The 27,649-nt window shown below is 61.3% G+C and overlaps 2 protein-coding genes and 1 non-coding gene across 5 annotated transcripts in view; 2 read left to right on the top strand and 1 right to left on the bottom strand.

The window, feature by feature from the left end:
* Nucleotides 1-1,197: 1,197 nt before the first annotated feature.
* LOC127487755 (U5 spliceosomal RNA) lies at nt 1,198-1,314 on the top strand. Its single transcript, XR_007914888.1, has one exon. It is a non-coding gene; the product is annotated as a U5 spliceosomal RNA (small nuclear RNA).
* Nucleotides 1,315-7,130: 5,816 nt separating this feature from the next.
* On the bottom strand, nt 7,131-12,617 carry KIAA2013 (KIAA2013 ortholog). Of its 2 annotated transcripts, XM_008275382.4 has the most exons (4): nt 11,399-12,583; nt 9,053-9,906; nt 7,835-7,909; nt 7,131-7,742 (listed from the first exon to the last, which is right to left on the bottom strand). In XM_008275382.4, the coding sequence occupies exons 1-4, from the start codon at nt 12,429-12,431 to the stop codon at nt 7,725-7,727; spliced, it is 1,980 nt and encodes a 659-aa protein (XP_008273604.3). In that variant the 5' UTR covers nt 12,432-12,583; the 3' UTR covers nt 7,131-7,724. The 2 variants fall into 2 exon arrangements, with proteins under 2 accessions (XP_008273604.3, XP_017193076.2); XM_017337587.3 differs by lacking the exon at nt 7,835-7,909 and having other exon boundaries at nt 11,399-12,617.
* A 4,908-nt stretch (nt 12,618-17,525) lies between these two features.
* PLOD1 (procollagen-lysine,2-oxoglutarate 5-dioxygenase 1) overlaps nt 17,526-27,649 on the top strand; it is a 28,204-nt gene continuing 18,080 nt past the window's right edge. The window contains exons 1-3 of one of the 2 annotated variants that reach the window (XM_070079269.1): nt 17,536-17,686; nt 19,917-20,198; nt 26,327-26,418. In XM_070079269.1, coding sequence (XP_069935370.1) covers nt 17,611-17,686; nt 19,917-20,198; nt 26,327-26,418 — 450 coding nt within the window. In that variant the 5' untranslated portion in view covers nt 17,536-17,610. Of the gene's footprint in view, nt 17,687-19,916; nt 20,199-26,326; nt 26,419-27,649 lie in introns of both variants that reach the window. The other variant, XM_002721515.5, reaches the window with a different exon arrangement.

Genomic DNA, 27,649 nt, shown 5'->3' with positions numbered 1-27,649 from the left:
AGGTAACAGCCTTTTCCCTTTCGTAGGTGGACAGACCTGTGGAATTCCCTCTTGCTTTCCCCAGGCCTGCGGTGTAGGAATGGAGATGAGCAGAGCAAAGAGTGGGGGAGGGAGACGGAAAGCGACAGGACGAGACGTGAGCGGCTGCCTCGCCTTCCCCTGGGAATCCCAGCTGGAGGAGAGCACAGGGAAAGGCCCTGATGCCTGGGGCTGAGTGGGGTTCGCAATCTCCTATCGCTCAAGGTTACCTACTACCTAGTTGTCCGAGTTTACCTGGAGGGCCAATATTAGCCTCGACCGAAGCCAAGCCCTGCTCGCGTAGCAGTAGGCAGCGTGACCCAGCGTCCCTCCGAGAGAGAGACCCGGTCCTCGGGTCTCAGTCCGGCCGCCGGGAAGCCGAAGCGAGCCCAGGGGGTCTCCAGGCTCTCAGCCAACGGCCCTTCCTAATCGCCCTCCCGTTCCTTACCATCCCTCTGGAGTTCCGGCCGTAGCCAGGCCGTGGCCGGGGGACTCCGCGTTCTCGGAGAGCTGTGGGGTGCCGGACACTCAACGGTCACTTCCACAGCTCCGGTCCCGCTTGAGGGAAGGAATACTGACCTCCGATGTCTTCTCAAAATCCCTTCGTGGTTGCCAAAAATGTTACCGGAGAAATTGCAGGGTTCTTGTCTTCGCGCAAGAAAGAATTCAGGCGTGAGACAGAGAGCAGTGGGAGGTAAAAAGCAAGGTTTATTAGGGAAGGGACATCCGTAAGGACGGATGGGCACCTCTCCAGACAGCACCTGGGAAAGAGTGCCGGTCTCGGGGAGTGCCGAATAGAGAAATTCTAAAGGAACGGACCCCCAGAGCACCGGCTACACCACACCCCGGGGGACTCGGTGCCGGTGGCCTCCACGCCGCCCCCTGCTGGTGGCCGCGGGCCCAGCGCGAGCGCGCGAACCCAGAGGCTTCCGGAAGCCCGGGCCGCGTGGCCGAGCCCGTCATTTGCATACCCACAATGCACTGCACGCCAAGCCATTTTCCCGACTTTAAAATCACGAGTCCCTGTGTTCTTCTTACCCACTTTTAGCCTAAACGAGATCGCTGTTGTGTGCGTGTCTGCAAAAAGGACGGGCGTCGGCGACTGCTGCGGGCTATCAGTCGCCGTGAGAGAAATGGGGATGGCAGCGGGGTGAGGGCGGCGCGCGGAGGTTGTAAGGTATACTCTGGTTTCTCTTCAGATCGTATAAATCTTTCGCCTTTTACTAAAGATTTCCGTGGAGAGGAACAATTCTGAGTCGTTACCCAATTTTTTGAGGGCCTTGCTTTTGCAGGGCTTATTAGTGGTGTGCAAAGTTAGATGATGCTGTGGTTGGTGTTAGTGGGATGTCTAGTCTTGGAGTACTTGGAAGAATATTGCACTTTGGCAGTAGTATAAACCCACTTTTACTTTTTGTGTATTTTTCCAGGCCACTCATGTGGGTGCAGGGCAGAAAGACTTCGACCACCTTGTATTTCCCTTCCCGGTCCTAGCAGAGAGCTGGATCAGAAGTAGAGTAGCCAGGACTCGATCCGGTGTCTGGGCAGAAGCCAAACTCACCAGGCCCCAGCGGCGGCCCTGGTGGGATTCTTCCTGTGATCTGAGGCCAGCCTGACTCTTGTCTCACTCCCCTAATTTGGTAGGGGAGATCAGCAGTGAAGACGAGGAACCGCCGCTCCCAGGAGAAAGCGGGATCCGACCTCCGAGGCACAGCGGCCACCCGAGGGCAGGGGCACACGTCCATCACCACCCACAGAGTCCAGGCTGGAGGGAACAACCTGGGAAAACATGGAGAGGGAGATAAAATGAACCTTACAGGGCGGCGTTGTGGGGCCGTGGGGTTTGGACAGTGCCGGGGCTCCCGCTTCAGCGTGCCTGGGCTCAGATACCGTCTCCTCCGCTTACACACAACTGCCCGCTAATGTGCCTGGGAGGCCATGGTGATGGCTCAGGGGGGCCCTGCCACTCACATGGAACACTGGGATTGACTCTGGGCTCTTGGCTTTCGTCTGGCCCACCTAGGTGTTTCAGACATCTGGGCAGTGAGCCCTCAGTGGAAGATTGCTCTCTCTCTCTCTCTCTCTCTCTCTCTCTCTCTCTCTGCCTTTCAAATAAATACTTTTTAAGAGTAATAAACTTTTTCCTTTTATATAAAATTAAATGGAAGAGAAAGCTACAGATGGAAAAGACCTAAAAGATATATTGACCCATCTCAGTGTCAGGAGCTCGATGGAAACAAACACTGTTCAAGTTGAATACATGGAGCTGGCGCTCTGCCCTAACGGATGAATCCGCCGCCTGCAGTGTCGCCATCCCATATGGCCACCGGTTCCAGTCCCAGCTGCTCCACTTCCCATCCAGCTCCCTGCTAATGTGCCTGGGAATGGGCCCCTGCACCCAAGTGGGAGACACCGAAGAAGCTCCTGGCTTTGGAGAGTGAACCAGTGATGGAAGACACCTCTCTCTCTCTCTGCCTCTCTGCCTCTCTCTGCCTCTCTCTCTCTCTCTCTCTCTGCCTCTCTGCCTCTCTCTCTCTCTCTCTGCCTCTCTGTAACTCTTTCAAATGAATAAATAAATATTTTTTTAAAAAAATGCTGACTGCAGGGCCAGCGCCGCAGCTCACTAGGCTAATCCTCCACCTTGCGGCGCCGGCACACCGGGTTCTAGTCCCGGTTGGGGCGCCGGATTCTGTCCCGGTTGCCCCTCTTCCAGGCCAGCTCTCTGCTGTGGCCCGGGGGTGCAGTGGAGAATGGCCCAAGTGCTTGGGCCCTGCACCCCATGGGAGACCAGGAGAAGCACCTGGCTCCTGCCATCGGATCAGCGCGGTGCGCCGGCCGGCGGCGGCCATTGGAGGGTGAACCAACGGCAAAGGAAGACCTTTCTCTCTGTCTCTCTCGCTCACTGTCCACTCTGCCTGTAAAAAAAAAAAAAAAAAAAAAAAAAAAAAAGAGAGATGAATACATTGAGAATCTTCATTTTCATTTTTTCAAAATGTTTATTTACTTAATTGAAAAGCAGAGCGAGCTAGCGAGCGAGAGCTCTGCCATCCCGTTTCACTCCCCAAATGGTCGCTATGTCGAGCGAGGCCAGTCAGAGGCCAGGAGCCAGGAGCTTCTTCAGGGCCTCCCACGTGGGTGGCGGGGCCCGAGCACCTGATCCACCTTCCGCTGCCTTCTTGGGCACGTTAGCAGGGGCTGGATCGGACGCAGAGCAGCTGGGACCCAAACTGGCGTGCGATGCCGGCGCTGCAAAAGGTCGCTTCACCGGCTGCACCACAGCGCGGGCCCCGGGAAGCCTGTTTGGAAGACAAATCTGAGATCTGGCCACACGTCTGCTTCCTTATTTGTAGACTGAACACTGGGATTGAGGGGCCAGCCTCTCATAACACCCACTTCCAGGTGCCTGGCGCTGGTGGACGGTCAGGAGCGGGCTGGTGTCTGTGATCCGCTGTGACCGTGACACGGGCGTCTGAGCGGATCACGGGAGAACATGCGAAGTTTCTCTTGCAGGCGGATGAAGCTGTTTTCCTGGCCCAGGCCCTCAGACCCGAGGGCCCCGGGTCTCAAAGCGCCGGTCCGCATTCCTCGGCCTCCTGTGGGTGGAAAACTTGAGCTGATCAAAGCCTGTTTGTTAATGCATGGCCACTCACGGGGGCTTTCCTGCCGTCTGACTGCGTTGGAAGGTGCCATCAGGCCCGTTTTACAGGTGTAGAGTAGAAAACAGCTCACTCGGCTGAGGTCACACAATAATGGCAGAGCTGGACACGGGACCGGGTCCCCCACTCCCAGCCTGCGCGCCCTCCCCTGGGAGTGCAGCTCGGGTCCTTTTCTTCCACAAGCTGGCCTGCCCTCTTTTTTAAAATTTTGATTTATTTATTATTTATTGGAAAGGCAGCGAGACAGAGAAGTCACTCGCTGCTGCACTCCCTCATCTCCTGCAACAGCAGGGGCCGGGCGGGAACCAGGAACCTGGAACTCAATCCTGTCGCCCACGTGGTGGAGGGGGCTTGCTGCCTCCCCGGGGGTGTGTCAGCAGGGGACTGGGACGGACCACGATGCCGCCGTGCCAAGGGGCAGCCTAGCCACTGAGCCTGGTGCCGGCCCCTGGCCCCTCCGGGGACACCACGGAGCAGTCGTGGGGAGTCTGATGGCGCTTGCGGGCGTCCGGGCGCCCGTGCCCTCCACGGTGTTAGCGGAAGCCAAAGATAACCTGGCGCTGGGAGCTGGCAGATCCCAAGGCCCTGGGTGCAGACTGACTTCCTTGTGACCTTGGGCAAGTTCCTGGTCTCTGCTTTTCCCCGCTGGGACTCACTCTGGGAAACAGAGGCTGAGATTTCGACCGTCCCCAGGGAGGAGAAAAGCGATCTCCACGGAGGAACCATGGCCAGGAGTCAGGGCCTGGCTGCCAGAGGGTGTGGGTGAGCAAAGCCAGCTCCGAGCCCCACCGCCCACTTTCTCCCCTTCACGGCCTCTGGGCCTGAGCGCCCCGCGGAGCTGGTGCTCCCGGGCCGCAGCCTGGGGCTCTGTAGTCTAGCGGGGCCCTGCCCACACGCTGACCCAGCTGACACCTGTCACCCCTCAGTGTCCAGCTCCGAGCAGCCTCCCTGCTCCTGGAAGCCAGCCTGGCCCTGGAGGGTGGGTGCGCCGGCCCGGCCCTGCAGCCACGTGGCAGTGGGGCCATCATCCGGTTCCCCATTTGCCTGTTTCTGCTCGTGCTGGTCCCTGGAGGCTGGGACCCTGTCCCCGCTGTGCCGTCTGGGGACCTGGGTGCTGTTGGGGGCTGGGGTCCCACCTCACACGTGTGAGCTCAAAGATCAGATGACCCGCCGGATCCCGCAGCAGTCTTTTCTGAGCCTCCCCAGGCCCGGCCCGGCCCAGAGAGATTCCTGGACGGGAAAGGGACAGCCTCCATCCAGCAGAAACTGGACACGCAGCCCGCGGTGGCTCTTTCTGGAGCCAACTTGGGCTGGTAAGGGGAGCATCAGATCTGGGAGCTGGATGGGCCTGGGAACTCATCCTGGACGCCACCTGTTTGTGTGACTTAGCAACCCAGAGCCTCAGTTGTCCTCATCCACGAAATGGGAATGAAATCCATCCTGCCAGGCAGATGGAGGGAGGGAGAGAGAGAGAGAGACTCTTCCCTTGCTGGTTCACTCCCCATTTGGCCACAACAGCTGGGACTGCTACGAGCCGGGAGCTAGGAACCCCCTCAGGGTCTCCCACACGAGTGGCAGGGGCCCAAGGGCTTGGCCCATCCTCTGCTGCCTTCCCAGGCGCATTAGCAGGGAGCTGGATTGGAAATGGAGCAGCCACAGCCAGGATTCGAACCGGCGCTGCAGTACGGGAGGCCACAAGTGGCGGCTTCACCCACCGCGCCACACCCTGGCCTGGGAGGCAGCGCTGCCCTGGAGCGCCGCCAGCTCCCGGTTGTCTTCCTCCCGCAGCGTCCTGCGCGCATGCGCCTGCGCCTGCTGGTTGGAGTCCCCGCCGGCGCCCTCCCCCGGGCAAGGCTGCACCTGCCAGGCAGCGTGGGCGTGGGCGGCGCCACGCACCCGTGGCTGGGGGGTGTTGCAGGCTGCAGGAATTTCTCCTGATCCTGGAGGCGGGAAGTCTGGAGCCAAGGTGCCCGCACGGCTGCTTCTGGGGTGGGGTGGGGGCTCCTCTTCTGCGCTGTCTTCTTAGAGCGTCCCCGTGTTAAGCAGAGAACAGGAGCGCGCTGGGAGTGGCGGGGGGGGGGGAGCTTTCACCAGGACACTAACCCCACGGGCCCCGCCCCCTCCCAAAGGCCCCGCCTCCTAACACCGGGGACCGTGACTTCAAGCTGGGACGTTTGGGAGGACACAAGCGCTCAGCCCAGTTTGCTCTCGGAAGAATTCTCCGGAGGGTCTGTGTTTCAGCCTGCGAGCCGGGAAGCAGAGCCTGAGCTCCGGCCTCAGGTGTGCAGGCGCTTACAGCCTGGGGGAGGGGACAGCAGCGAGGGAAGGCAAACCAAAGGGCGAGTGGGGCGCGGCCCTGGCGTGGAATCGCCCACCCAGGGACCAGAGAAGCAGCGCTTCCTGCAGAAGAGTGGGGAGGGCCAGAGCCAGCCAGGGGCTGCACAGGCTGCTTGACCCCCGCGCGGAGCTGGAGCTGGTTGCTGTAGCAACAGCCGTGGGGGGGGGGGCAGGCGACTGGGACACAGGGCACAGAGGCTGCAGGGCTGTTTCTAGGGAGGGAGCCGTCTCCAAGCCGGCTTTTCGGGCGCCATTGCACTTTCCACACCTGATCCTGGGCCCTGGCAGCCACTGGATGAAACCTGCTCGTGTCCCCTGGTGCCCGCCTTGCTCGCTGTGCGCTGCCAGTGGTGCCACGCAGACCTGGCTGGCACCGAGAGCATCTGGCTTGCGGCATCGCGTGTGTCCCAGGGGCCGGCCTGGAAGCAGTGCTCCCAGTGTGCCTGCCTCCTCAGAGGCGCCCCGGGGGGCAGATGCGGGCCTGGGCACATCTGTATCCAGCCCACCTGCACTCCACAGCCACGTGTGACCTTGGACAGAATCACTCACCACCCAGGCTCCAGGTTCCTCACCTCTCAAACTGGGATCTTTGTTTTGGAAATCGGAGTTACAGAGCTCTTCCATCCACTGATTCACTCCCCAGATGGCTACAATGGCCTAGGCCGGGCCGGGCTGAAGCCAGGAGCTTCATCCGGGCGGGTCTCCCACACGGTGACAGGGCCCAAACACCTGGGCCACCCTCTGCCGCTTTCCCAGCATTAGCAGGCAGCTGGATCACAAGTGGAGCAGCTGGGACAGGAACCGGTGCCCATATGGGATGGCGGCGTCAACAGCAGCAGCTTTACTGCTACGCCATAATGCTGGCCCCTCAAACTGGGATTTTAATCCCCAACAGCCGGCCAATGGGGGGCGAGGCGGCCACAGTGAGGGAGGGACGGGGGAGGGGGCAGCAGGGCCCTCCCCAGCCTGGACAGCTGGCCTCGCAGCAGCGCCCAGACGGCCGGCTGGCCCCTTGGAGTAGGGGAGAAGCTGCGGGAAGAGCCATTGTCTGCGATGGTCCCTTCCAGGAAATCTCGGGCTTGGGGGCGGGGCAGGGGGCGTTCCAACCACACACACCCAGTCTTGCAGTTTGACAGATCTTTATTTAAAAACAGAACAAAAAGCTTTGGTATTTCAAAACCCAACAATCATCAATCACCAGAAAGTTCAACAGCTCCCCCAAAGCCCCGCAGTACAAACCCACGGCCCCCACAGGCTCATGTCAGCAGCCGCGGCGGGTAGCGGGACACCCCCCACCCCGGCCTCAGGACCGCGGGGCCTCGGAGGGGGCGTCCCTGCCAGCACCCCCCCGTGACATCAACAAAATAAATTAGAAGTTCATCCAAGAAAGAACACGTTAAATTAGGAAGAGACACCGTGGCTCCCAGGAGCCTTTCAGAGGTCTGCTTCCGGGACAGAAGCCAGGGGGTGTGGAAGGAGTGAGTTCAATTTCAAGTATTTTCCACATGGGTTCATTTTATTGAGTGGAAAGCGTACAAAAGCCACCGGCCCTCCCCCACTCCCGCGTCCTTCCTTCCGCAGCTAACTCGAGTCTCCGCACGCGTCTGCGTCCCTGGGCTCCCCCAACAAGGCACAAAGGGTGGGTGCTCGCAGCAGCAGGGCGCGCGGGCCGGGCGCCTGTGCAAATGGCAGCCGGAAGCAGGGCTGTCGCCTCCCTCACACGCTGGGATCTTCCTGTGCGGGCGACAAAACAGGCTGTCAAGTTCACCGCCACGCCTGCGCAGGCCACGGAAATGTCAACGCGGAGACGGCCCTGGCGCCCCCACCTGGGCTCTGCCCCGGCCTCGGGCTCGGATCGCCAGGCTCCGTGGCCCGTGACAGCGGTGTGGCTGTGTCCCCACCTGTGTGGGGAACAAAGGGGCACACAGAGCGGGAAGAGCAGAGAAGCCCCGCCCAGGGGGAGCAGCAGCCTGCCCCACGGAGCCCGCCAAGGCTACAGGCTGCTGCATCAGCGCCCTGTCTCCTTTTCCAGGGCCCGGCCTGGGGCCAGAAACTAGAACCCGGAGGCCCCAAGGCGCCTGTAGCTGCGCTGGGCAGGGGGGTGGGGTGAGGGTGCAGGGCTGAGCGCGGGGAGGGGAGAGGAGGGAACAGCTCCGCCCCTTCGGAAACACTTGCTGCAGGCTGGCTCGGCCTTTCTCCTGAGAAGCCGGCACAGAGGAGTGGCTGCTCCCACCGCAGGCAGCCCGGCCCGGCAGCTCCCGGGGCACAGTCTCACCAGAACTGGGGGCAAAGGTGTTCTGGGAGTCAGGAGGGGAATGGTGTTGTCCTGTTGTCCTGCGCTGCCAGGACAAACGCCCGCAACCGATAAGGGGACCGCGTCCAGCTAGGCCACAAGGGGACTGACTGAGCCCCACGGGCAGGTCCTTGGGGCAGTGGGCCCCACAGCAGCTCACACAGAGGCCTAAGTCCTGAGATTCCGGGGTGGGGGTGGGGGGCGAGGCGTGGCAGGGAACTGGCCTCGCCGCATCACAACTGGATTTCCACAGCCGCCCCTTCCTTGGGATCCCCCCTGGGGGGGTCCACTTTCTTTTCTCTGATCTTTTAAATTTCCTTTCTTTATTTGAAAGGTAAAGAAACAGTGGAGAGAGACAGATACAGAGACAGAGAGGGCTGCCACCCAATGGTTCACTCTCCAAATGCCCACAACAGCCACGGCTGGCCCAGACAGAAGCTGGGCGCCAGGAACTCCATCCGGGTCTCCACGTGTGTGGCGGGGACCCAAGCACTCGAGCCGTCACCTGCTGCCTTAGCAGGAAGCTGGCACTGGGAGTGGAGCCGGGACTCACACCAGGCACCCTGACACGGGCCATGGGCACCCCGAGTGACGGACCCCACACCTGCCCGGGGGAGGCCACTGTCTAACTTCCTCTCCCTCTCCAAACACACTCGCTGCTCTCTGGGTTCGAGGCCACTCCGGCCCAGGTCTCCACCCCCACCTGACCAGGCCACTCCCGGCCCAGGCCCGGGCAGCGCAGGCCGCCTACCTTGCTCCTGAAGAGGGGCCTGGCTCCAGGCCCGCAGTACTCGTTGTAGATGAGCTTGAAGAGGAAGAGGTGGAAGAGGGTGATGAGGGACGCCACGCTGAACCAGAAGAGGAAGGGCAGCCCGGGGTCCTGCTGGGCCATGTGCTCGTCGTGGGCCAGGATGGCCTTGAGGTGCAGCGTGTGCCGCAGGTCCTGCAGGTGCGTGAGGTCGGTGGAGATGTACAGCAGCGGCGTGATGGGCTGCGTCACCATGACCGAGAACGTCTGGCCGCCCGGCACGGAGGTCAGCTCCACGGGCTCGTCCAGGCAGCCCGCCTCGCAGGCGTAGATCTTGCCGGGCTGGCCGCGGGGCTCCACGGCCACGTGCAGGTAGGGCTTGCCCTCGGCGTCGGCGAGCACGGCCAGGTCGATGTGGTCGTCCTTGTAGCGGATGCCGTGCAAGGCGTAGCTGTTGTGCAGCACGTCGGGGTCGGCTTGGAACTGCAGGTGGTTCTCCGTGAACTGCAGCCCCCCGAAGCTCAGTACCATGCCCTGCAGGATGCCCGGGGCGCCCGCCCTCACCAGCCCCTTGCAGCCGCGCTTCTGCAGGGTGAGCCGCCACAGGTCAGACAGCTGCAGGATCTGCGGCACCGAGGACAGCTGCCCCGGCCACAGGTTCTCGGCGTGCATGGTGGCGTGGCCGCTGAAGCAGTGGTCTTCGTAGTTGAGCGTCGACTCCATCTGCTCTCGCTCTCTGTGGCTCAGGGAGGGGCTGAGCAGCGGGGCTGGTGAGCAGGAGAGCATGTAGTACAGGGTCAAGTTCACGGTCAGGCCGGAAGGCGTGTGGGCATCCGTGATCTTCTTCATTTCCACTCCTGTAGCAACATGAAGGCTGCAGTTAAGGAGCGGGCGCCGGGAGGCAGAGGGGGTGACAGAGACCAGGAGCAGAGGGACGGCAGCCCCAGTCTCCCCGCAGCGGGGGAGAAAGCCCTCGGCTCGTCCTACAGGACCGCCCTGAGCCTGAAACCTAACGTCCTGCCCGGGCCAAGAACACAGACAGCGCCGACTCCACAGTCGGGCCCCCTGGCCACATCCGCTGTCCCCTAGCCCTGCAGCGGTCAATGGCCTCCCAATTCGGAGGAAGCTGGGTACCAGGCAGGTGTCTCCCAAATCTGTATGAATTCACCTGCCCAGCACCCTCACCTGGACACGACAGGCGTGTCAAGCCTGACCTGGTCGGGACGGTTTCAGACCCAGTCCAGCCTTCCCCGAGGTGTCCCCTCGGCCGGGCTCGAGCCCCCAGGCGGAGGAGTCGTCCCGCAGGTCCAGCAGTGCCAGATGCACCCTCTTCTCGCTGTCCCCACACCCACCTGGGCCCAGCGCCTATGGCCTCCACTGCGCCCCCTGCAGTCTACACTCTGACCAGGTCTCTGACCCGCCTCCCGTCCAGACAAGAGGACTTCACAAAGTTCACGGAAAACGCATATCCATGGCAGCCCTGGGCACGGATTTCAAGTCTTCACAACAAAGCACATCTCTCCTTTGAATTCCGTTTTCCAGGAATTCTGTGAAGCGCCCTCGGAAGGGCACAAGGCCTCACCTCCCCCTGCCCGACCTCGCTGCCCGCTGCCCGTCGCCCTCCCCTCGCTTCCTGGCTGCCAGCCGCACCGGCTGAGCCGCCCACACGGGCCCCCAGGCCACACGGCTGCTTCTGCCATTCAGGGCCCAGCCCGAGGGCTCCTCCTCCGAGAGGCCTCCCTGATATCCCCAGGCGGCCGGGGGGGCCCCCCCCGCTGGCAGCCTCACTCCCACCTCCCACTGGTCCCCCTCCATCACACATCCCATTCCTCACCACAGCGCTTTCATCTACAAAGCTGTCCTGTGTACGTTTTTGTCTCCCTGACGTCTGTGGCCTAAGCAAGCACCAGAAACGGGAACTTCGTTGTTCACTCTGCCTACGCCAGGTGCAGAGCGGCCCCGGGCAAAACATCTGAGAAACACTTGTCCAGGAACGCTCTCGGAGCAGCCCAGCACTGGGGCTGGAAACCGAAGCCCCTCTCACCCCAGACGGGGCCTTCTGAGGGAGCTTCCACGTGGCGGGAACAGGAGACGCTCCGGCCTCCGTGAGGGCACGCGGGGCAGGGAGCCCTGCCTGTCACCAGGCGGAGGGTGCGGGGTGCAGAGGCCCTGGGGAGGCACCTGCTGCTCCGCCCTCCACCCACTGCCCCTCAACGCTGCCCACCCCCGGCCCACCAGCAGGGACACACCACTAGGCTCCCCTTCGCCCTCTGCGGTCGCTCCAGCGGCTGCTACCCAATGCAGGCCACCTCACGGGCCTGGGGCACCCCCCCGGGTGCAGAGCCTCACCTGGGCTGAACAGCTGGGCCCAGAGGCGCTGGTGGTCCCGCAGCAGCTCGGCCGCCGGCATCGCCAGCAGCTCCAGCATCTCCTTCCGCGCGGCGTCCTGCAGGGCCTTGAGCTCCTTGGCCGCTCTGCTTTTGAGCACCTGGGGGCTCAGGGGGCCGGACACGTGCACCACCCACAGCACCGTCTCGTCCAGCTGCGTCTTGGGGGCCACCTGGAGCCGGTTCACCAGCTTCTTGGCGGCCACCACCACCAGGTGCACCTGCCGCGTGGGCAGAGGCGAGACCCGGCCCGAGTAGAGGAGGAACTGATGGTCTCCGACCTTCTCCAGGGTGCTGGTGAGGCCCCTGGGGGCCGGCCCGGCCGTGGGCCCCACGGTCTGCAGCGCGGCCACGCGCTCCGTGGGGTTGTGCAGCTGCACGCGCTGCAGGTAGACGTGGGGCCGGCCCCGGTGCGCCAGGAAGTCCTCTTGCAGCAGCACGCAGTCACGGCCCGACCCCGCGGCGAGGCCTGAGGCCGAGGCGGGCCCGGGGCCGGCGGCGGCGGGGCCGGAACCTGGGGTCCCCAGCTGCAGGCACCGCACGCGGCGCAGCAGGCCCTCCCGTGGCAGCAGCACCGCCTCCCCCGCCTCGGCCACCGCGCTCAGCGGGCGCAGCTGCACGAAGGGCACGAAGTCCGGCGCCACGGCGGGCTCCCGCTCCCCGGGGGTCACCCACAGCCGGTTGGCGTTCACGTCCAGGGCCAGAAAGCCGTTGGCCACCAGCGCCGGCACCCCAGGGCCCAGCGGGACGGCCTCGCCTCGCTCCCGCAGGCCGCGCCAGGCGCGGGTGGCCGCCTCCAGGCAGGCGGAGGGCTCGGCGGCGCCCGGCTCGCCGCGGGCCCAGGACGGCAGGTGCAGGCCGCCCGCCGCCCGCCGCGCCCCGGAGCCCGCGAACCACAGAAGCAGCAGCAGGAGGCCGAGCAGGCAGAGGAGGCGGCGGGCCCAGCTGCTCGACAGCAGTCCCGGCAGCCCCTTAAGCCGCTGCTGCAGCCACATCGGGCCGCCAGGCGCGAGCGACGGCGCGGGGGCGGCCGCCGGGCCCGCCGCCCAGCCCACCGGTCCGGCCGCCCGCGCCTCACTCCTCGGCCGGGACCGCGGCGCCCGCCCCGACCTCCTCCACAGGCGTCAGGGAAGCCACCAGCGCCGCTTCCTCCTCCTTCTCGGTTGCCTCCGGCCGTCAAACGCCACCAACCGTCAGGCGCTGCCTGGTGTTTTGCGACAGATGTAAAAAGGGGCGTGTAGAGGGCGGGGAAGGGGCGGGGCGAAGAGGAGGGGGCGGAGCCAAAGTGCGGAGCCGCCCGGGGCTGGGAAGAGGGCAGTTTTCCCGAGCAGAGTGCGGGAGCTGGGCTGGCTGGGAGCCTCCGTGAGAGCCCGCCAAGTCGAACACGTGCTTGGCCCCGTTTGCTATTGATGGATTCTGCAGCCCTGAGATTAAAAAAAATCTTTTCTGTAAAAATGATGATCCTGACTGTGAAAGAACTTCGTATGGAAAAGAAGGGAAGGGAAGGGAGAGGGGAGGGGAGGGGAGGAGAAAGAGCAGAGCCACGGAAACTGGACTTCCTGGAGAGTTCTGCTGACGCCCCTTGCAAACCGTCTCGGCTCGCACACCAGATGGACACACAAGTCCAGCCCAGGACACCATCTCCTGGACGTCCACCCTGTTCTGACCTATTAATCAAGATGCCACAACCTCACTTGACAATGGCTGTAATTGTGAATTCTCAGCGCAAGAGACGCGTTGTACCCTGGTGGGGAAGCTCCATCTGAGCCCAGGCTGGGGGCCGAGGGTCTCTGCTTTGGTGGCTGGATGATACTGGGGCCTCGTGGTTGTTGGAAATTACAGGGTCATTTGAGGTGGGCTTCCTGGGTCTGTGAACAGACTGGGGGCTGTGAGTGCCAGCCCCTTAGGAGGCGTCTGCCTAGGTGATCCTGCCCCATCCCCCCACCCCACAGTCTGAATCTCATTAGGAACTCACACACCCCACCCCACGGTCTACACTTACAAAGCCACCAGCCCATCCATGGCCTTCATGGGGGCAGAGGTGTTTGGGAGACAGAGCGTGGGGACAGCCTCCATCCCAGCTGGGAAACGGGGATGACCAGAAAATTTTTTTTAATTTAATTTTATTTATTTATTTATTTTTTGACAGGCAGAGTGGACAGTGAGAGAGAGAGACAGAGAGAAAGGTCTTCCTTTGCCATTGGTTCACCCTCCAATGGCCGCCGCGGCCGATGCACTGCGGCCGGCGCACCGCGCTGATCCAATGGCAGGAGCCAGGCCAGGAGCCAGGTGCTTTTCCTGGTCTCCCATGGGGTCAGGGCCCAAGCACTTGGGCCATCCTCCACTGCACTCCCTGGCCACAGCAGAGAGCTGGCCTGGAAGAGGGGCAACCGGGACAGAATCCGGCGCCCCGACCGGGACTAGAACCTGGTGTGCCGGCGCCGCTAGGCGGAGGATTAGCCTAGTGAGCCGCGGCGCCGGCCCCAGAAAAAATTTTAAAAAGCTCAGCTGGTTCCTGGCTCCCGGCTTCAGCCTGGCCCAGCCCTGGCTGTTGCCATCATTTGGGGCAGTGGATGGAAGATCTCTGCCTTCTCTCTCGGTCATTCTGCCTTTCAAATAAATAATGATAAATGAATTAACATGAAAAACGTAACCTTTAAAAAGCACAAAAGGGCGCCAGGTGACCAGTAAGTCCTGCTCCTTCCTGGAGGACATCGGCTCAGCTACGCAGTTTGCTTCCAGATACATAAATCTTCAAAAGGTCATGGAGAATGGAATTAAGTTTCTTTTGGTGCACAAATATTTTGAAATCCATGCATGGTTTTTTCATAAATATGCATTTTCCATGACCTTTTTGAAAACTCCTTCAAAATTTTTTGCATTGAAATAAACATATTTTTATTATATCTTCTAGGGGCCGGCCCTGTGGCGTAGCAGGTAAAGCTGCCGCCTGCAGTGCCAGCATCCCCTATGGGCATATTGAGTCCCGGCTGCTTCATTTCCGATCCAGCTCTCTGCTGTGGCCTGGGAAAGTAGTGGAGGATGGCCCAAGTGCTTGGGCCCCTGCACCCACATAGGAGACCTGGAAGAAGCTCCTGGCTCCTGGCTTCGGATCAGCACAGCTCCAGCTGTTGTGGCCATTTTGGGAGCGAACCAGCAGATGGAAGACCTCTCTCTCTCTCTCTCTCTCTCTCTCTCCCTTTTCTCTCTGTGTAACTCTAACTTTCAAATAAGTAAACAAAAATCTTTTTAAAAAGTATATCTTCTATGAACGTTCTGAAGCACCCTCGTATGAATATCTACATATTGATATTTTTCTTGTCACAGAAATTGTAGCATCATGATATATTCTTGGATCTTAGGTTTTTTAAAAACATTTATTTATTTATTTGAAAGTCAAAGTTACTTACACACACACACACACACAGAGTCAGAGAGAGAGAGAGAGAGAGAGAGGTCTTCCATCCACTGGTTCACTTCCCAGTTGGCCGAAACGGCCGGAGCTGCACTGATCCGAAGCCAGGAGCCAGGAGCTTCTTCTGGGTCTCCTATGCAGGTGCAGGGGCCCAAGCACTTGGGCCATCTTCTACTGCTTTCCCAGGCTACAGCAGGGAGCTGAATCAGAAATGGAGCAGCTGGTGGACTTGAATTGGTGCCCATATGGGATGCTGGCACTGCAGGCTTCGGCTGTACCCCCTACACCACAGTGCTGGCCCCACTCTTACTTTTTTAAATTAAAGGAGTAGCCTGAATACCCTGAGGCCACTGCTCTTCTGTGACCAACAAAACTAAATCGGAAAAAGCAGAGGAGGTGAGAAAAGCTGAGGGGCGGGGCAAGGGGCGGGGCACCGGAGGCTGCTCCCCCTCCCCGACCCCGGGGCCTCCCCTGGCCTGGTCTTCCAGTACCTCCCAGTCCAGTGAGTCCTGCGCCTTTAACTGTCCCCAGCACGTGTAGCACGTAGCTGGAGTAGCAGGAGTAACATCTGGGAGGCAGCCACTGCTGGTTAAAGAGACAGGCCCCTCCTTCTGGAACAAGCACTGGCCGGAAGGGAACAGAGGGAACAGAAACAGATACAGAAGGGGCAGAGGGGCAGACAGTGCCCGAGTGAATCCTTGGTCTTCCTCGGGGGACTTGGGCCCTCGCAGCCTCGTAGCTCAGGTTTTTGTATTTTTTTTTTCCTATCTGCAGTTTGTCACCACGATTCGGCGGTTTCCTCCATCCCAGCAAGAGGGGCGTCAGCGCTGGGGTCCAAGGCTGCTCCCCTCACCGCCGCCCACAGCACCTCCACTTCTCCGAGCCCCAGTTTCCCCAGTTCACGCATGGTGGCAATACCGAGCGTGACCCGAGGAGCGCATGGACGACGGGACCAGCCAGCACCGCCTCTGCTCATCCCCGCGTTTCCTCGTTTCCTGCTCCCAAGGTCTGGAACCTTCATCTGTATCCTCCCGGATCCAAAACATCCGGTGCCTTCTGGCCCGAGTGCTGTCCCCAGCTGCAGGATTCCCAGCTGCGGGCCCCAGGGGAGAGGCAGAGCCCTGGATCCCACCCACGCCTCTTCCCTTTGCTTGCCGTCTGCCTGGAGCTTGCTGTAGGTCCCTCTGGGCCTCGCTGCCGCCATCTGCACTCAGCAAAACTCTGTGCAACCAGGCCATCTCCACGTTCCCAGAGAGTGTCCCTCTCTCCTAAAAGTAACATGCGTTGGGGCCAGCATTGTGGCACAGCGGTTAAGCCACGGTCCAAGGTGCCAGCATCCCATATGAGCGCTGGATCAAGTCCTGGCTGCTCTACTTCTGTCCAGCTCCCTGATGATGTGCTTGGGAAAGCAGCAGAGGACGGCCCAAGTCCTTGGACCCCTGCACCCACGTGGGAGAGCTGGATGAAGTTCCTGGCCCCTGGCTTTGACCTGGCCCAGCCCCCATTTGGGGAGTGCACCAGTGGATGGAAAACTCCTCTTACTGTCTCTCCTCTCTCTGTAAGTCCACCTTTCAAATAAATAAATCTTTGGAAAAAAAAAAAAGTGTTGGTTTTGTTGGAATTGTACAAATAGAGAATATTCATTGCAAAAAAAAAAAAGTAGAAATAAGAAAATCAAACTACCTAGAAATCGTTCAGTATAAGTTTATAGATATTTAAAAAATCCCACAGCCTGGAAAATCCATGTGAACCTCTGGCTGTAAGAGACAGCGTCTCTATGCCTGTCTGCTGGGACAATGGCATATTCACCGAGCAGGGCCACTGGGCAGCCAGTGCTGGGGTCAGCGTCCTGCCCGGCTGACCCTGCGTGCTGCTGACTTCCCTGTCCCTGCCCCCCCCCCCCGCCTGCCCCGGTTGTTTGTGACATCCGTGCCATCCCCTTCCAGGGGGTCCCCTGTACAGGAGCCGCCCCCACCCCGGTTGAGCCCCCCCCCCCCCACCAACGCCAGAGCCTCGCTGTGCTGCAGAGAGGCAGGGGTTCCTGTCCGAGGGTGTCTTCCTGAGAAGGGAGGGCTCCTGTCCAGCCCGGGATGCTCCCGCTGACTTCGGTGGGGGCCCCCTTGCTCCAGGGCCCCCTGAATTTTGTTGGGCTCTGCGCATCTGGGAAGGGGTCCTACACAGGGTCGCCCCTGATTTTACTCATTAACCATGAACCTGGGGCCCCGCAGTTTGCCTCCAGGGATAAAGGCGGATTAACTGGCTCCCTCATTGGGGCTGGGGGTGCAGATGCACTGTTTGGAAAAGGTGGAGGGCTCTGAGCACACCGTGCCCACCCTGGCCCATTCCAGGCTGAGATTCCCGCCCCACCAACGCACTCAAAGGGGCCTGGCTTCCTGGGGGCCAGTCCCAGGCTGTCCTAAGCGCTACCGGCAACGTCGCCAACCCGGACAAGACCCGCGGAGCAGAGGAGCGAGCAGCCCCGCTTCTCGGGGGATCCGCCCGCGGCTCCCGGCTCCCGAAGCCGCCAAGCCCGGGCCGGGCACCGGGGGTCTCAGAACCTCGCCCTCCGCGCGCCCCGGGCTCCGTGCGCACCCGCAGGAAAACCCTCCCCGGCGGGCAGGGGCTCGGGGAGGGGCGGGGGCGGGGACGCACCGCCCCCGGGGCGGGCCCCGTGCGTGGCAGCGGCCCCGCCGGCCGCGTCGCCAAGTTTCCAGTCCCGCGAGCGCCGCCGAGCCGCCGAGCGTCCCCAGGCCCCGGCCATGCGGCCCCTCCTGCTCCTGGCCCAGCTGGGCTGGCTGCTCCTGGCATCAGCGAAGGGCGATGCGAAGCCGGAGGGTGAGGGCGCGGCGGCCGGGCAGGGGCCGAGGCGGGCGGGCTGGACCCGGGGTCGCCTGGGCAGGGGCGGCGTGAGCGGGAGGCCTGGGCTGGGAGGGGTCCGGGTGCCGGCGACTCGTTCGGCTTCTCTTCTCGGGGCCTCCGGGTGCCACTGGTGCGCCCGGGGGGAGAGGGTGCCCGCCGAAGTCCGGTGGAGCCCGGGGGCGGTGCTCGGAGGCTACCGGCCTGCGGCCAGGCACCAGGGCAGCGCGATTGCTCCCTCGGACGCGGTTCCTGCTATAAGCCCATTTCTCAGCCGGCGAAGTGGACGGCCAGTGTTGATTCGCTTGCCCAAGGACGCCCAGTTTATGGGCCTTGGAACCGGGATCCACCCCGGTTCTGGGTCCAGCCTAGCCCGGAACCACGGGCGTGAGGGGTCCTGCGGTGTTGTGAGGAGTGGAGGTAGAAGGTGGAGCAGCGTCTCCCACCCGTGCCTTCTCCCACCCGTGGGCTGGGCTCCCCGCCAGGCTGGCCTTCCTCTCTCCAGTTCACACTGAGGCTAGGGTGGGTCAGTGCGGTGACTGCTGGGGGTTCCCTAGCCCTGGGGTGGTTGGTCCCTGGTCTCCTGGACTCCCCATCCAAGGGCTCCTTCTTCCCCAAGGCAGACTGCATTTCAGCCCTGAGCGGGTGCCACTCTCCTCCCCTGCGTGGGCCTCCTCCAGGGCTGCCCACTGAGCACCCAGGAGCCCCGAGGGGGGCAGCATAGACTGTGCGGAACCCCAGCCAAGCCGAGCCAGGCTGGCCATCCCTGCTCCTGGAGAACCAGGGAGCAGGGAGCTGGGGGGGGGGGGGGCAGTGGCACAGCAGCCAGAACCTGGGCTCTGCTGCTCGGCCCCGGAAAGAGGCCCCGGAAAGGGGCACCCCTGGGTGGTGAGTGCAGCCAGCCCTCCGGGTCCTCAGCGTCTGCGTCCACAGATCCAGCCACCGGCAGATGGAAAAAAACCCGCGCCTGTACTGGCTGTTTTTCCCTGCCATGATTCCCTAAGCAACATAGCGTGACAACTCTACGTGGCATTTACACGTGCTAGGCATCATAAGTCATTAGCAATGACTTACAGTCTATGGGAGGACGTGTGTAGGTTATATGCAAATATATATATTTTTTATTTTTTGACAGGCAGAGTGGACAATGAGAGAGAGAGAGATAGAAAAGTCTTCCTTTGCCGTTGGTTCACCCTCCAATGGCCGCCGTGGCCGGCACACCGCGCTGATCCGAAGGCAGAAGCCAAGTGCTTCTCCTGGTCTCCCATGGGGTGCAGGGCCCAAGCACTTGGGCCATCCTCCACTGTACTCCCTGGCCACAGCAGAGAGCTGGCCTGGAAGAGGGGCAACCAAGACAGAATCCAGCGCCCCAATTGGGACTAGAACCCGGTGTGCCGGCACCACAAGGCGGAGGATTAGCCTAGTGAGCTGTGGCGCCGGCCCAGTTATATGCAAATATTCTTATTGTTAAATTTTTCAAATAACTTTTTTTATTTTTTATTATTTGATAGGTAGAGTTATAGACAGTCAGAGAGAGAGAGAGAGACAGAGGGAAAGGTCTTCCTTCCATTGGTTCGCTCCCCAAATGGCTGCCATGGCCGGCGCTGTGCTGATCCGAAGGCAGGAGGCAGGAGCTTCTCCTAGTCCCCCATGCGGGTGCAGGGCCCAAGCACCTGGCCCATCCTCCACTGCCCTCCCAGGCCACAGCAGAGAGCTGGACTGGAAGAGGAGCAACCGGGACTAGAGCCCGGCGCCCATATGGGATACCAGCGCCGCAGGTGGAGGGTTAACCAAGTGAGCCACAGCACCGGCCCCTATTGTTAAATTTTTTTAAAGATTTATTTGAAAAGCAGAGTTACAGAGAGGCAAAGGCAGAGAGAGAGAGAGAGAGAGAGAGAGGGAGGGAGATTGGGGTCTTCCATCCACTGGTTCACTCCCAACAGCCGGAGCTGGGCTGATCCGAAGCCTGGAGCCAGGAGCTTCTTCCAGGTCTCCCACGTGAGTGCAGGGGCTGAAGCACTTGGGCCATCTTCCACTGCTTTCCCAGGCCATAGCAGAGAGCTGGATCGGAAGTGGAGCAGCTGGGACTTGAACCAGTGCCCATATGGGATGCTGGCACTGCAGGCGGTAACTTTACCTGCTACGCCACAGCGCCGACCCTGTTTATTTATTTATTTGTTTTACTTATTTATTTTTATCCATGTGAAAGGCAGAGTCACAGAGAGGCAGAGATCCTCAAATCCATCCGAATGCTGTGACAGCTGGGACTGGGCCAGGCCAAAGCCAGGAGCTGCAGACTCAGTCCAGGCCTCCCCCGTGGCTGGCAGGGCCCCGTGGGCTTGGGCATCACCTGCTCCCGGGGTGCACATCATCAGGAAGCTGGAACCGGAAGGGGAGCTGGGACCCAAAGCCAGACGCTGTGAGAGGGATGTGGCCTCCCGAGCAGCGTCTTCGCTGCTGTGCCAGACGCCTGTCTCGCGTGCCGTTTTGGGTAAGGCCTTGGAGTTTGGTGTCCTGAGTGGGTGGGGGTGTCCTGGAGCCAATCCCCTGGGGATTACCGGGCGACTGGACCTTCTTTGTGCTGTTGTGTGGTTTCATCCCCATGAGGCTCGGTGTTCTAGCTGCAAAACCAGTGATAATACCTCGCTCGCGCTGCAGGGGTCCCATGGGATAAGGCCGGTGGGTGAGAGTTTGACCCTCAGCGGTGGGCGTGATCTCCCTGGGCCCAGGGCTGCCGGCTTTCCAGGAGGCCGGCAGGGCCTCAGGACAGGCCAAAACGCCCGTGAGGGGCAGGCGGCGTGGCACAATGGCTTAGGCCGCCATGGCTCGGGACACCTGCGTCCCATATGGACGTGCCTGGGATGGAGTCCGGCTTCCGCTTCTGCTCCAGCTCTCTGCTGATGTCCTTGGGAGGCAGCACAGGATGGCCCGAGTGCTTGGTTTCCTGCCACCCGCTTGGGAGACCCAGATGGAGTTCCTGGCTCCTGGCCTTGACCTGGCCTGGTGCCAGCTATTGTGGCCCTTTGGGGGAATGGAGCAGCGCATGGAAGACCTCCTTGTCTCTCTGCCTTTTAATAAAAAATCTTTAGAAAAAAAGTCAGTGGGGGAGATGCTAAGCCCAGGGCTGGGCTGGGAGTGTGTGCAGAGGGCCTGTGGCCTGGGTCCCCTGACTGCCCAAAGCCAGAAGCCCCATAACCACCCCTCCTTTTTGCCCTGGGCATCTGCTGATGTGAGCCTCGTTCTCCCAGGACAGTTCCCGGAGGAGGCCAGAGAGGGGCCGAACTGATGAGAGGGCCTCAGGTGCCCGACTCCCAGGGTGCTGCTGTGGGCGGGGGCGGGCTCAGGGTGGCGCTACTGAGGCCACGCAGGGGAAGCGCCCAGCAGAACCCGTGCACTCCCCAAGCAGGGCCTGACGCCAGGCCACTAGCGGGGTGAGGCCCTTCGCTCTCCTAGCTCCATTTGCACCCTTCGACTAGGTGAGAAGTTATCAGCTCCATTTTGCAGGTGGGAAAACCGAGGCCCTGAAAGCTTAAACACACCTGTCTTGGGTTGCTGCATCTCGTTGCAAGTAGAGTCAGCGACTGGGGCCCAGACCTGCTGGCCTCCAACTCTGCAGGCAAGGGGCTGCCGCCGGAAATGCTGCCTCGGGGAGCCTCCTCTGCCCCCCGACCCGGCTGCAATGACACCTGCAGCCGGCCGGACAGGCAGTCGGACGAGATGGTCATTTTCCCTGCTGGCCTCAGAGCTGCTCGCTGACCCCAGGCCGGGGCAGCCCCGCACCCCCAGGGAGGCCAGCTCCCCCTCCCCCGGCAGGCAGCTGGCGAGGAGCAGACACAGGGGCGTGGCCTGGGTCCCAGTGTGGGGAAGGGGATTTGCTTTGGGGTCTTGGGGAGTGTGGTGGGAGGGGGCGCCCTTGGCAGCTGGGTATCCCCTCACCTGAACACCTGTGGACGGTTTTCACATGCAGGGGCACCAGGCGAGGGGGACACACAGCTCCTCACCTCGGCAGACCCCCCCAATCTGATGGGGGAGACACTCCCCTCCAGCCCCAGGGACCCTTGTGTCTGAGGGAGGAGATGCTGTCTTGTCCTGGAAGCTTCCAGACCAGTGTGAGGGTCAGAAAAGGCCTTTAGCAGTGGGATGTGCAGACAAGCAGCGGGCCCGGATGCCCGAGCCCTCTCTGGCTCTGGGAGAGACTGATTCCCGGCTCTCTGGCTGGGTCCGTGGCTGTGCCTGCAGGCCTTGGCTTGGCCGTGTCCAGGGAAGGACAGCTGCTGGGGTCAGAGGCTCCCAGGAGGTCAGCTGGACTTGGGTGGGCCGTGCTGTCCCACGGCAAGGAGTGGGTGCTGAGCACTTTACAGACATCAGCTCGTCCAGTTGTCACGGGTCCCTGGAGGGCCCCTTGGTGTCCACGCACGTGGGTTCCAGGATTCCCACACATGCCAAAACCCAAGGCTGCCCGAGTTCTGTACGTAAAACGGTGTGGTGTTTGCATGGAACCGACACACACCTGCCCATATACTTTATTTATGTATAAAGATTTATCTATCTGAAAGGCAGAACAAGAGAGGGAGAGAGAGGAAAAAGGAGAGAGGGAGAGAGAGAGAGAGAGAGAGAGAGATCTTCCATCCGCTGCTTCACTCCCCAAATGGCCACAATGGCCAGGGCTGGGCCGGGCTGAAGCCAGGAAGCTGGAACTCCATCCAGGCCTCCCACGTGGGTGGCAGGGGCCCGAGTACTTGGGCCATTTTCTGCTGCTCTCCCAGGCACAATAGCAGGGAACTGGATGGGAAGCAGAGCAGCCGGGACTCCAGCCAGCGCCCATATGGGATGCTGGCGTCACATGTGGAAACTTAACCTGCTGTACCCCAATGCTGGGCCCCCCTTACACCTTAACTCAACTCTAGATGCTTGGTAACCCCTAATACAATATAAATGCTACACAACCAGTAGTTACACTGGGGCCAGTGTTGTGGCATAGCAGGTGAAGCCACCACCTGCAATGCTGCCACCCATGTGGGTGCCAGTTTGAGTCCCAGCTGCTCCACTTCTGATCCAGCACCTTGATAATGTGCCTGGGAAAGCAGCAAAAGATGGCCCTAGGGCTTCGGCCCCTGCACCCATGTGGGACACTTAACTGGAGCTGCTGGCTCCTGGTTGGAGTGTGGCACAACCCTGGCCATGTGGCCATCAGCAGGTGGGAGCTCTCTCTCTGTCTCTCCCTCCCTCTCTGTAACTCTGCCTTTCAAATAAACAAAATAAATGTAAAAACAACCAAAAAAACAAAACCCAAACCCAACCAGTTGCTACTCTGCGTTCTTTAGGGAATGATGACAGGAAAGGAAATCTACGTGTTGAGCACAGAAGCAGCTTTTTGCCGACTGTTTCGGGGCTGCACTTGGTTGAACTGGACCTGCAAGGAGGAAGGGCCAGCTGTATTGCCGTTATCCGCGGTATCCGCTCTTACAGACTTTGCATGGGAGGCCAGGCACGGAGGTTCACTGGCCTTCCTAGCAGCCTGTCTTCCTGCCCCATCCTTTGTCCATCTGGGGAAATCATTGCTGGACTTTGGGCAGCAGGTGGGGGAAGCTGGGTGTTCCGGATGCCAGGCTGATGTGGGCCCTGGACTTAGCCCAAGGCTGGCCGCGGCGGCAGACAGAAAGCAGGTGGGCGGGGCCCTGGGGCTCAGAAACCCGATCCTCCACCCGCCTCCCTGTGGTTGCCCAGAGTCCGGGCCTGCGGGCTGGTGGGTTGGAAAAAGGCCTGGTGACTGGCGTTGGGGTCCCTGTCCGGGGAGGCCTGAGAGGGGGCGTGGGGATGCTGCGGTGGGGGTCTCTGGCACTCGGAGATGCTGGGCTCTTGGGCAGGGCAACGGTGAGGCTCAGGGCGTGGGCGTCTGGAATGGCAGACCTGGTTTTCCGCAGGTTGTTCAGCCGCTCTGTGCCTGCCTCATCAGGTGGCGACGGTCAAACAGGATGACGAATGCCACACGCTTCGCACAGCACCTGCACGTGGTATCTTTACACCTGTCGCACACCGCTCCTCGGGCACGCTCAGTCCCAGCCAGGTTGGGGGAGGGGAGCCGAGGAAATGATGTGGCCCAGGCCTGGCACGGGACAGAGGAGCAGGTCTGTGTCTGTGCCCGACTACCAAGTGCTGGGCAACCAGAGCGACCAGATGAGGGCATGAGATTAAGTGGGGCTTCCTGGAGGAGGTGGACCAGCCGCTTCTTGGCGGGAAGGAGCAAGTGTCACAGTCAGGTCAAGGGAATAGGGGGCAGCCTGGCTGTATGGGGGGAGTGAGAGGTGGTGCCAGGGTCCCTGGGGGTGGGGCTTGCCTTGTGTTCTGCTGTGAACACCTCCCAGACCCTGCATTGGCGCCAGGGGGGCATGGGCTGGGATGGTGGCTCCCCAATATGGCCGACCTCAGAAATGACCCAGGGACCGCCGGAAGGATCCAGAGTCCTGGGCCCACCTTGGACCTCTGGCCCTGGGGCCCAGGAATCTGAGATCTGGTGGGATCTTCAGCAGGGGCGTGGGTGCTGCATGGCCCAGGGAAGCTGGGGTTTGTTGAGGTCCCAGCGCAGGCACCTGACAGCAGGGAAGAGGCAGGCCGAAGGGGAGGCCGGTGGGCATGGGGGGGGGGTGCCGCGTGGCCAGGGCCCGCCTCTCTAGCCCAGCCAGTTTCCTGGACGACAGATGGGGAGACAGGGATGGCTTGGCGGCCAGGGCCTGGGCACTGCACACAGTCAGATTAAATCTAAGAGAGGGGACGTGGGTCCGGGCTTCTGGTGCGCTCATCTTGGGGCCTGCCCCTGGGGCGAGGTCCTCCCCGGCTGTGCGCCTCGGCTTCCTCACCGTCCAGTGCCCAGTGCAGGGCCCTTGTGTGCCAGGCGCTCCGGGCACAGTGCGCAGCTGCATGGGGGCTGGCGGCTTCCACTGCGGTGATTTGGATGCAGGAATTTGAGAAGGGAGCCCCGGGACCATCCCCCACCCTCGGCCCCTCCCCTGCTGCCTGCCTTCACCAGACTTTTCCAAAAGGCGCAGCTAGACTCTTACACACAGAGCTTTTTCCATCTGTGAAATGTGACCCCTTTCCTGTCCCCAGCCAGCCCCTGTTGACAAGAGGGCCTCAGCGGGTGGCTCTGGCTCCCCTCACCTCGGGGAATGGGGACCCAGCCATCCTGGCAGGAGTCGGGGAACCCTTTCTCTTCCTTCCCGGCCTCCAAGTCATTCTCCACCACGAGCACCCCCTCTCCATACCTGCTGGTGCATTCGTGCCCCACTCCTGCCCCAGCAAGGGCCCCCAGCTGATGCCGGCCAGTCCCTGCAGGGCTGCCTGGCGCCAGCCCTCTGCCCTGGGGCCAGCAGTGGGGCTTCTGCACAGCCTCGGCCAGCTCTGACCAGTGAGACCTCTTTGTTCTCTGGCCCCAGGCGTCTCCTGACTCCCTGGGGCTGGGGAAGGGGGAGGGCTCACTTGCCTGCCCTTGGCCTGGCCATTTGTTTGTTCCGTTCACCCAGAAACCCATGAGTCTGGGACCCTCCACAGTGTGGCACCAATGATGACAGCTGCCACTGGGTCCTGCCTCTGAGGCTGGAGGCCAGAGGGCAGGAGCAATCTGAGGAGGCTTCATGGAGGCAGTGGTGGGGAAAGGGTGTCATTGTCAGTAGCCGTGTGGCCTGGAGGAAGGTTAGAGACTGGAGACACGTAGGTAGCCAGGGCAGGAGGGGAGGCCCCAGCTGGAGGACTGCAGGGTGGAGGGGTGAGGACATCACCTAGCCGGACCAGGGAGGGCCTTGACTGCTGGGGCAAGGCCTCATTCAGCTGGCCCAGTGACTTGGGAAGTGGGCACTGTCGTTATCACAACTTCACAAGACGGAAACTGAGCCTCAGAGAAGCCGAGGACTTGCCGGGGGGCACACAGCTGGTAAGGGGCAGAGCTGGAATTCTCATCGGGCAGGCCAGCTCCAGACCCGGCTTCCCAGGTTTCCCAGAGCTGCTGGGTGGGGAATTTGTCTCAGCAGGTTCTATTGCAGAGAGGAGCCACACTGCAGAGTCTGGGAGAGGCCACCTGTTAGAGAGGCAGTGACAGCTGCTCTGGCCCCAGGTCACAAGTGGACTCATGAGGAATTTCAAGTCACTTTCTACGGTGGACCAACTCAGCCTGGAGCGTGGTGTTGGGAGAACGCAGGGCTATGTGAAGCTTGGGGAGATCGAGTGTGGGATGGATTAGTAATGTCTGCCCTGGGTGCAGGCATGGAGACGGTGCCTCTGAGCCTTGTGTTTGCCATCCCGGTGCTAACGTCCCGCACTGGCTGGAGAGACGCCCCTGGCAGCAGCAGTTGGAGCACATGTTCCCCTGCCCCTGAAAGCTGAAGGTGCAGACACCTTTCCCGTGGCTGCTGCCTGAGCGGTTGGTCAGTTAGCAGGTGGAAGGAGCCCTGGGAGGGAATCAGGAGACCCGGCTGGGTGCTCGCGGCCACCTCTCTTCCTGCCTGCACCCTTGTGGGTTAACTTGTTGACATGGAGATGTGCGAGGCCAGGATTTGCCAGGTCCCTGCAGATTGTGACCTCTCCCCTTGTCTGTCTGTTCCCATCCACGCCCTCCCGTGTCCGCAGACAACCTCTTGGTCCTCACTGTGGCCACGAAGGAGACGGAGGGCTTCCGCCGCTTCAAGCGCTCAGCCCAGTTCTTCAACTACAAGATCCAGGTAATGGGGCTTCCTGGGCAAGGCAGAGACTGCGAGGGGAACCTGGAGGCCCACGTCTCCCCCCCCCCCCCGCCCCCGCCCCGACACTGCAGGGCCCCTGAGGCGGACTTGGAGGAAAATGAGCTGAGTTGGGGCCGGTGCTGTGACACAGCAGGTTAAAGCCAATGTCTGCAGCATCGGCATCCCACTGGATGCTACTGGCTGCATCCTACTGGCTGCTCCACTTCCAGTGCAGCTCTCTGCTATGGCCTGGGAAAGCAGTAGAAGATGGCCCCTGCACCCATGTGGAAGACCTGGAGGAACCTCCTGGCTCCTGGCTTTGGATCAGCCCAGCTCTGGCCGTTGTGGCCATTTGGGGAGTGAACCAATGGATAGAACACTCTTCTCTCTCTCTCTCTCTCTGTCTCTCTCTGTTTCTCTCTCTCTCTGCCTCTCTGAAACTCTGCCTTTCAAATAAATAGGTAAATCTTAAAAAAAAAAAAAAAAAGCAAATGAGCGGGTTAGGAGAGGAGGAGGCAGCAGGGGTGACAGCCTGAGCCAAGTCTAGGAGGTGGGCGAACGGCGAGGCTGGGCTGGCGAGGTGTAGGGTGGTGCTCGGACGTTAGCATGCAGAAGACTCGGGGCGGGGGCGGGGGCGGGGGCAGGATTCGAGGACAGGGCCTGGGAACCAGCATTCCCACAGACTCCCCAAGGTGAGCTTGGGAGGGACACGGTGTGGAGACCTCGCCTGTGGTGTGAACTCCTCCCTCAAGCAATGGGAGCCAATGCCCAGTCCCGCAGTGGGCTGGGCTTGGGGGCCTCTGCACAGTCTGGGGACTGAGCCCCACAGGGGGACTGCCCTGCACTCAGCTGAGTGTCCCGAGTGCTTGTGGTGGGCCCTGGGGTAGAGCGATGGACGAGACACCCCAGGCCACTGCCTAGAGCTTGCCGTCCAGTGGCACTGAGCCAGAAGGAAGGTGTGTTACTAGCTCACACGAGTGAAGCTTGGAGCAGAGTGGGCCCTCAGGCCTCGCCGGATCCGAGGCTCCGAGATGCAGAACAAAGACTTTGGCTTTGTCTTTCCACCCCGGGGTGCTGCTATTTGTTTTCATTTGCTGATGTACTTTCTTCACATGGTCGCCAGGTGACTGCCAGCCACACACCCACATACCCCATACACATACTAAGACAACCTGTCCTTAATTTTAAAAAGTCCCAGGGAAGGCTCTGATAGGCCATGCTTGGGTCACAT

The sequence above is a fragment of the Oryctolagus cuniculus genome, chromosome 7 (genome assembly GCF_964237555.1).
Source record: "Oryctolagus cuniculus chromosome 7, mOryCun1.1, whole genome shotgun sequence".
Taxonomy (NCBI): Eukaryota; Metazoa; Chordata; class Mammalia; order Lagomorpha; family Leporidae; genus Oryctolagus; species Oryctolagus cuniculus.
Note: the sequence above shows the minus strand (reverse complement) of the source record. Positions and strands in the feature narration are given on the sequence as shown.